We start from the raw sequence: 8,509 nt of genomic DNA on the forward strand, positions 1-8,509 counted from the left end.
TTTTTGTGAAGTCATAAGTTCCAGTTCTTTGGAAAGTTAGTTATGTCAAATGATGTTTTGCTGGTGCACACAGGTGAAAGGATGTTTGGATATAGTAAACACATGGAAGAACCTGTGATGAAGTGGGAGATGAGCACAGAGCCTTGGTTTGGTTCGTTCCACCTCGTTATTCTTCACACACATGCATGGATTGATTCTCCTTACATAGTGTGGTTGAGCTCCACTGGTGATAATACCACTATTGAGAGAAACTCACCCAAGAACTACACGTGAAGTTCCTGCACCAGCTTGCTGCCCCCACTGCCTTGCCTTGGGCCAGTTGGTGAGCCCAGGGGTTCTACAGGAAGGAACTATGGCTGCCTGGTGTCTGCTTGCTGAAAAGGACTGGACTGTAGCTGCTGGTTTGTGTCTGGTGTCTGCCTGCCTAGAGGACTGGTCTGCAGTTGCTGAGTTGTATTTGGTGTTTGCTAGGGGACTGAACTGCTGACAAAGAAGATGGACCGCACCACCAAAGAACTACAGCTGAACAGGTCCACTTCCCCCATATCCTAATAACTTTTCTCTTCCACTACCACTACTGGGTGGTGGACTAGAAGAGAGGTTGAACCCTTGTTAAAAATGGGTTGCAAAAAATTTATGCCTACATTTTTGAGACAGGGTTTTTCTTGTATAGCTCTAGCTATCTTGAAACTTGCTCTGTAGACCAGGCTAGCCTCGAACTTAGAGATTTGCCTGTGTCTGCCTCTGAAGTGCTAGGATTAAAGTCATGTATCACCACTGCCCAGCTAATTCCTCACCTTTGAAAGAAAACAAAAAAGAGGCTCTCCTCACTGAACCCAGAGTGACTGGCTGGCCTGTGAGCTCACTGTCCTCCCTCCCCTTGCCCCATAACCTGACAGTTTCAGGCTAGCCTCTTGACTCATTACTCTGAGCCTCCCCAAATCTGGGATCAGAGTCATGAGCCACCACCACACGTCTGCCACATACACTGTAAAGCACTGGGCAAGTGGCCTCTCCCCCTCACTGAGCCTCAGTTTCCTTTCTGTCAAGTGGAGTGTGGTCTCTGCCCTATTGAGAGGATATAAAAGAACGTCAAGGCAAGGGTGTCGTTCAGCAGCAGAGCAGTCACCTAGAATGCATGAGGCCCTGGGTGTCGTCTCTTAAACTGCAAGAAAAAATTTGCTAGGCATGGCGGAGCACATCTGTCACCACAGTACTCAGAAGAGACAAGAGCATCAGGACATCACGAGCATCTTCAGAGGCAGGGGGTTGACTCAGCAGTCAGGAGCACCGGCTGCTCTTGCAGAGAACCTGGGTTTAATTCCCAGCACCTACATGGCGACTTATAACTCCATCTCCTAGGGATCTGTAGCCCTCTTCCGTCCTCCACAAGTAGCAGGTACACGAACCTACAGTACACGCACATACTATGTAAGCAAACACTCATATACAGTAAATAAAGCTTCATCAGTTAAAAAAAAATAAAACAAAGGTGGCAATAAATAAAGGACTGCAAGGCCAACCCGTGCTATATAAAACCCTGTTTCAAAAAAATGAAAAGAGAGAGAGAGAGAGAGAGAGAGAGAGAGAGAGAGAGAGAAGGGGGTGGGTTAGAAAGAAAGAGGCGGATGGGGGATAGGGGGATAAGTTTTGCCCGATGTTATTGAGGGCAGAATCCAAAGTTGAGAGTAGGCGCCGTGGACCTGCCTGAAGCAGGCACCCAGAACCGTGGCTGGCCAGGATCCTTTCTCGGGGTTCAGTGGTGATGAACCAGGCCTTGAACCACCCTCTCCCCAACCCCACACACTTGAGAGAGACTCAAGGGAATTGTGGCCAGCCCAGGTGCAGGGCAGTTCCTCTCCACTCAGGGCCCACACATATGGCAAATAAAGGGCCAGGAGTAAGGGCCACTGGAGCCCATCTCCGGCAGGGCTGAACAGGAAGTGAGGCGGAGTTTGGAGTGGAATCTGGTACCTCAAGGTTACGGCCACCCGGACTAACCCACTCACTGGGAGACCATGCCAGGAGGTCTAGGAGTCTTCCGAGCCCTGCCTCTCCTCCTCCTCTTCTTGTCCGACGCCTGCCTGGGTAATGTGGCCAAAGGGAAGGTGCTGTTGGGGGGTGCAGCTGACAGGAGAGGAGCAGAGTGGAGCCAGAAACGGCCCAGCAGGGTGATATATAACGTGGGTGGCATCTCTTAAAGTAATGCCAGAACTCTAGGGAACTGAGGAAGGAGGAATGCTGCATTTGGGGCCAGCCTGGGCTACATGATGAGTTCTATCTAGGCCAACCTGGGCAATTTACCCAGTCTGAAATTTTTACCTGTCTGAAAAAGAAAAGGAGTGTGGGGGAGGGAATCAGGGAAAGCCTTCTGTACCTAGCCACAGGCTGGAGGAGGCTTGAGTAGGTCCACTGTTAGCACCGAGACTACCTTGCCCCACAACACAGGACGACCTTAGCTCCACAGATCAGAATGAGGAACTGACTGGACACCAAGGCATGGAGGTAGCAAAGGGTGTCCGAGGGAACGGGTTTGTTTGTTTGTTTTTCCCTCTGCCTTACTTCTGGAGGGCAGGCTTCCCATGTGACCACACAGACCCGGGTTTTCAGAGGAGGTCTTAGGAGCAGGGATCGGGGCCTTGTTCTCTGTCTTAAACCTGTGTGACCAGGAACTGGCTGGGGCCGCTTTCCCCTCCCATTCTTTCTTCCTCACTTCCGACCTTCCTCTTTCCTGTCATGTCCACAAAAGGGAGCTACAAGCCAGTGTGGAGCTGGGGGAGGCTAAGACGGGGGTGGAGGGTGGGGGAGCGGTTCAAGATAAATACAAGAGCAGACCCCATAGCCACCATTCTACCCTCGGCTCTAGGAGCCTCCTCCGATGCACCAGACAGATCTCAGTCCCAGTGCCTAGGTTGACACTGGTTTCTTTTTTGCTTTTCCGAGACAAGGCCTCTGTGTAGCCCTGGCTGTCCTGGAACTCACTCTGTTAGACCAGGCTGGCCTCGAACTCCCAGAAATCCGCCTGACTCTCTCTCTCCTGAGTGCTGGGATTAAAGGCGTGTGCCACAACTGCCTGGCAGGTTGCCACATTTAAATTACAGAGATGAGAAACAGCCTAGGCACAAACAAACAAACAAAAACAAGCCAAGGCCAGTAAAGGAGAGATTCGGAAGGTGGGAATTGGGCTCTAGTACTTTTCCAATAGGCTGGGTACTGCTGAGCCCCGTCCACCCCACCCTGCATCTAAGGTTCACCCCACCTTCACCCCCTCCCCGTGGGGGTTCCTAAGAATTGTAAGGAATGGGAACCAATGGGAAGGTTTTCATGAGAGAGTCCCTGGGCTGGCTGGGGAGCATCAAAATACAAAGGGAAAGAAGAAAGAGGCCATAGGGTGTGCGCCCCTACCCCACCCCCAAGGCTTCTGGCATCTTTTCTTTTTCTACCATTGGTACAGCTCCACTCCTGATGTGAAGGGGTCTGGGCTGGGGCAATCATCCCCGTCTCCAGGCTCTGACCAATCTGTGTCCTTTCATCTCTCCACAGGTCCTGGATGCCAGGCCCTGCAGGTAGAAGGGGGTCCGCCATCCCTGACGGTGAACTTGGGCGAGGAGGCCCGCCTCACCTGTGAGAACAGTGGCAGGAACCCTAATATCACATGGTGGTTCAGCCTTCAGTCCAACACCACATGGACTGAAGTGCCGCTGGGTCCTGGCCAGGGTACCACAGGCCAGTTGTTCTTCTCCGAAGTAAACAAGAACCACAGGGGCTTGTACTGGTGCCAAGTGATAGAAAACAACATATTAAAACGCTCCTGTGGCACTTACCTCCGTGTGCGCAGTGAGTAGGGATGGCGTTGACCTTGCGTTCCCTGTTCCCTGTTTCTCCCAGAACACTGGGAGCAGAGTGAACTCTTCCCTCTTGGACCTGCCACCAGCCACCCAGATGGTGGCTTCAGGGCTCCCTGATCTCACAAGGGTCAGGGCTGGAAGAGGAAGGGACACCAGAACTCTGAGCAGCACCCTGTCTTCACAGATCCAATCCCTAGGCCCTTCCTGGACATGGGGGAAGGCACCAAGAACCGCATCATCACGGCAGAAGGAATCATCCTGCTGTTCTGTGCAGTGGTGCCAGGGACGCTGCTGCTATTCAGGGTGAGTCTCCCCCAAGTGACACCCCTCAAGCCATCTTGGCTTACTTGGGCCTGGACTGTGACTCCCAGTGTCCAGCTGGTGGGCCTCTGAACTCCAAGGCTCTTTCTTCAAAGTTTGGGAGGCTGGGAAAACCACCAAAAGGATTCCCAGTGGCACTGAGCTCAGGGGGGGGGGGGGTCCGCCTGTCCCCACTGGCCCTCATAGAAACCCTCTCACTTGTCCTCCTGGCCACCAACGGGAGTCCCCTGCAAATACAGCCAAGACAAGGAAAAAAAAAGTGTGCCCTCCCAGAGCCCCTGCCTCTCCTTAAGCCAGAAGTCAAACCCCGCCCCCCCGCCCCCCACCCCCACCCCGGGGCTTCATTATGTAGCCCTGACTGGCCTTGAACTCACAGAGATCTGCCTATTTCTGCCTCCCAAGTGCTGCTGGGATTAAAGGGCCACCATGCCTGCCCTTCTTCCTTTTTTTTTTTTTTTTTTTAAATTTTTTCTTCCCCCCACCCCACCTCCCAGACTGGGTCTCTCTGTGTAGCCCAGGCTGTCCTAGAACTCACTCTGTAGCCCAGGCTGGCCTCAGACTCACTGAAATCCACCTGCCTCTGCCTCCTGAGTTCTGGGATGACAGTTGCGCACCACCACCACCACCCTGCACTTTATTTATGTCTTAGTGTGAATATGGGCGTGTGAGTGTGGAGGTGGAAGAACAACATTCAGGAGTTGATTCTTTCCTCCCACTGTGGGATTCCGCACACCAAACTCATCTCCTCGGGTTTGCACGGCAATGCACTTACCAGTTTGAGCTATCATCTGAACTTTCTTTGCTTTCAGGGTTTTGTTGTTTTGTTTTGTTTTAAGCTACATATTAGTCTAAGCTAGGACAGCCTCAGGCCCGCTCGCTCCCATGGCCTGATTCCTCTTTACCTTCCAAGTACTGAAATTACAGGCATGTGGCACCACCAGTTTTCTTTTTGTTTGTTTTAATTTTTGTTTTGTGGGGTTTGTGTGTGTGTGTGTGGGGGGGAGGATAAGACAGCATCTTGCTATGTAATTCAGGCTGGGCTAGAACTCACTCTGTAGATCATATTGGTCTGGAATTCCCAATCCTCCTGCCTCAGTTTGCCAAGCACTGAAATTACAGATGTTCAGCACCACTCACTCCCTGCTCGCTGTACTGCTTGTCATTGAGGAGCAGTAGCAAGCCAGCATGGTGGTGCACAGCTTGGACCCTAGCAGCACTCAGGAGGCAGAGGCAGGCAGATCTCTCGGGAGCCGAGACCAGCCCGGTCTGTGTACTGGGTTCCCAGGTAGCTCTTGCTAGACAGAGATCCTCACAGCATCCGTGGAGTGGCAGGGACATGCAACAGTCCACTTGAAGGGGAGGCAGGGATATTGCTCAAAGTTTGAGGGCCATATAAGAAGAAAGAGAGGAGAGCCGGGCGGTGGTGGCGCACCCCTTTAACCCCAGCACTTGGGAGGCAGAGGCAGGCGGATTTCAGAGTTCGAGGCCAGCCTGGTCTACAAAGAGAGATCCAGGACAGCCAGGGCTACACAGAGAAACCCTGTCTCAGAAAACAAACAAACAAACAAACAAAGGAGAGGAGAGGGGCAGAGAATAGAATCTGCCAAGATCCTGATGGTGGGATCTGCCTTGATGGTGGGGAGCGCCCTTGCTCTTTCTGATAAAGCATTTGCTAGTAGGAGACAGTCTAAAAACCCTTCACCTCTCTCCTTGCTAAACGCCGCTTCTACTTCATCCCTTTCTGTAGAAACGGTGGCAAAATGAGAAGTTTGGGGTGGACATGCCAGATGACTATGAAGACGAGAATCTCTATGAGGTAAGCCCTAACGCTAACCCTAACCCTAAGGGTTGCAGCAGGTGTTGGGTGCGTGGGGTGTGGAGTCTGCATTAGGTCTCACCCTGGGGTTGACTGGAGGCTGGGGCTCCAGCAGTCAGGGTACTGATGGCTCTCCTCTTGACCCCTGCAGGGCCTGAACCTTGATGACTGCTCTATGTATGAGGACATCTCCAGGGGACTCCAGGGCACTTACCAGGATGTGGGCAACCTCCACATTGGAGATGCCCAGCTGGAAAAGCCATGATTGACATGCCCCACCCTTCCCACTCCGCCCCTGTCTGCCATATGTCTGACTCCAGCATCCCGGCCTCCCCGCTCTTCCCCTGGAGTCCCCCCTCCCCAGTGCTTGCGCCAGCCACTCTTGAGTGGCCTACCCTTGCCTCCAGGCTGCCCCGCCCTATTCTCCCACCTAATCTTGTCCTTCCCCAAGTCTGGTTCCCTCTCTAGTGGGTAATGAGCCCTTAATCGCTGCCTCTAGGGGAGCTGATTACAGCAGCCTCGTTAGTGTCACCCCCCCTCCTCCTAGATCTGTCATGGCCACTTAAGTGATAATAAATCCTTCCCAAAGCAGCCCTTGGCAGGAGTCATGGATCTCATGTAGAGTGCTCCTCAACTGCTCCTCAACACTGCCAGGGAACCAGGAGCACAAAACCCAAGTCCCCTCCCCCCCTCAGACCCAGCATTCTGGGCCCAAGTTCTCACCTGACCCCTTCTGAGATCTGGGACCAGACAGTTCTTGCTGTCTGTCCTCCCCAACCCCCCTCCCCCAAATAACAGGAAGTCTCTTGGGGAAGTCCCCACCCCAATTGAAATGCTGGTTTATCTCCTTGATAGGGCCTCACCCTCCTCATGTCCCTAAGCAAGGGGGAACTAGCCAGGGTGTTACCAAATTCTTACCTATATTTAAACTCTGGAGTGGGGCCTAATTCCCTCATGGGTTCACTAGCATAGGCAGATTTGGAGAGTTTCTGTCAAGAACCTGGGGATTATGGAGAGAGCTACAGTGGCCGCGACAGTCATTGGGATGGGTTGCTAAAGGACAGGAGGCCAAGAGGAGACTCCGGGGGATTCCCCAGAGACAAGGATGCAGAGATAGAAGCCAAAGGAAGAAGCAGACACAAACTGGCTGGCCTGAGCCCGGGGGATAATAACAGTTGGGGAAAGGACAAAGCCTGAAATCTCAGAGCATGAGAGAGACAGAGCCAACAGCAAGAAATGGGCCCAGCGTGATCAAGGCACAGAGGAGCTGCAGGAGGGCGAAGCAGCAGAGCCAGAGAGCAAAGTGTGCCTGGAAGGGCCCCTGATCTTGTGGGCACACAGTCGGGAGCCCTTCGAGCTACAAAAAAAGAGACCAGGGTGGTGGCGCACACCGCACACCTTTAGCTTTAATCTCTGTACTCCAGAAGCAGAGACACCTGAGTTCGAATCCAGCCCGCCTTACACAACAAGTTCGAGGCCAGCCGGGGCTACATTGGGAGCCCTTGTCTCAAACTAAGAGAAGAGAGAGTAAGGGCCAAGGCAGGAGTTGGGCAGCCCTAGGGAGGGCGGCGGAGGCGGACAAAGGCGAAGGGGAGCCGGGCGGGGCCGGGTGGGGACGCGCCCGTGGGGAAAGGAGGAGCCGCGCGGGCGGCGAGAAGGGGAAGGAAGCCGAGGTGCCGGGCGGGCACGGGGCGCGGGCAGGAAGCGGGGAGGGGCGGCGGGCGGGGGCTCCGGAAAAACGCCCCGACTTCCTGCCCGCCAGAGCCTGGAAGCCGGAGTCGGGACGCCGGGCCCGGGATCGCCGAGCCCGACCTCGGGCGCCCCACCGGTCACCTCCCCGCGCGGACACCAGGTACACCATCCCTGGCCCCGCCCGGCCTCCTCCTCCCTCCGCCGCAGGGAGGAGCAGGGAGGGGACTGGGCGCCGAGGGCCTCCCGGGGTGCGCCCAGTGAACCTGCCAGCCGCCTTTCTCTGGCCTCGGTTTTCTCATCTGTCAAAGAGAGCAAAGAGAAAACCCGGCGCGGTGGCGCCCGCCTGTCATCCCAGGAGTTGGGAAGCAGAGACAGGAGGATTGCCATGAGTTCGAGGTCAGCTTGGGCGACCTAGCATGAACCTGCTTCAAAAGAAAAAAAAAAAAAAAAAAAAAACATGACAGAGAGACAGAGACAGAGAGGAGAGAGAGAAAGCATTTGTCGAGAGAGCGCAGAACGATAACACCCGTTTATCAGCAGGGAAACTGAGGCCCAGGGAGTCGGACTGCCTTGTCGTAGGGACAGAGCAGCTGGGACTTGAACTCGAAGCTGTCTCCTGTAAAGCGTTGTCCCTGCGATCATGGATGCTTGATTAGAGCTCCCTAAAATAAACAAGTATCTCGGCAGACCATTTTGAAGCCGAGACTTACAGAGCGTTAAAAACGTCTCAGAAAGCTTTTTTTTTTTTTTTTTTTTTTTAACTTAACCCTCTCTGTGTCATTAATTATACTCTGGGAGATGGCTGTAGGGGAGAGAACCGGAAACATATCTG

At 53.7% G+C, this 8,509-nt stretch overlaps 2 protein-coding genes across 6 annotated transcripts in view; both read left to right on the forward strand.

The window, feature by feature from the left end:
- Nucleotides 1-1,966: 1,966 nt before the first annotated feature.
- Nucleotides 1,967-6,576, forward strand: Cd79a (CD79a molecule). Its single transcript, XM_021219842.2, has 5 exons — nucleotides 1,967-2,088; nucleotides 3,544-3,837; nucleotides 4,033-4,151; nucleotides 5,917-5,985; nucleotides 6,137-6,576. Exons 1-5 carry the CDS (start codon nucleotides 2,019-2,021, stop codon nucleotides 6,248-6,250), a joined length of 666 nt encoding a protein of 221 aa, XP_021075501.1. The 5' UTR covers nucleotides 1,967-2,018; the 3' UTR covers nucleotides 6,251-6,576.
- Nucleotides 6,577-7,736: 1,160 nt separating this feature from the next.
- Arhgef1 (Rho guanine nucleotide exchange factor 1) overlaps nucleotides 7,737-8,509 on the forward strand; it is a 21,930-nt gene continuing 21,157 nt past the window's right edge. For 3 of the 5 annotated variants that reach the window (XM_029532025.1, XM_029532024.1, XM_029532026.1), the window contains exon 1: nucleotides 7,757-7,837. The gene's annotated coding sequence lies outside the window, so the exon portion shown is untranslated. Of the gene's footprint in view, nucleotides 7,838-8,509 lie in introns of all 5 variants that reach the window. The other 2 variants (XM_029532027.1, XM_021218774.2) reach the window with 1 other exon arrangement.

This window comes from Mus pahari, chromosome 19 (genome assembly GCF_900095145.1).
Source record: "Mus pahari chromosome 19, PAHARI_EIJ_v1.1, whole genome shotgun sequence".
In the NCBI taxonomy this organism is placed as follows: Eukaryota; Metazoa; Chordata; class Mammalia; order Rodentia; family Muridae; genus Mus; species Mus pahari.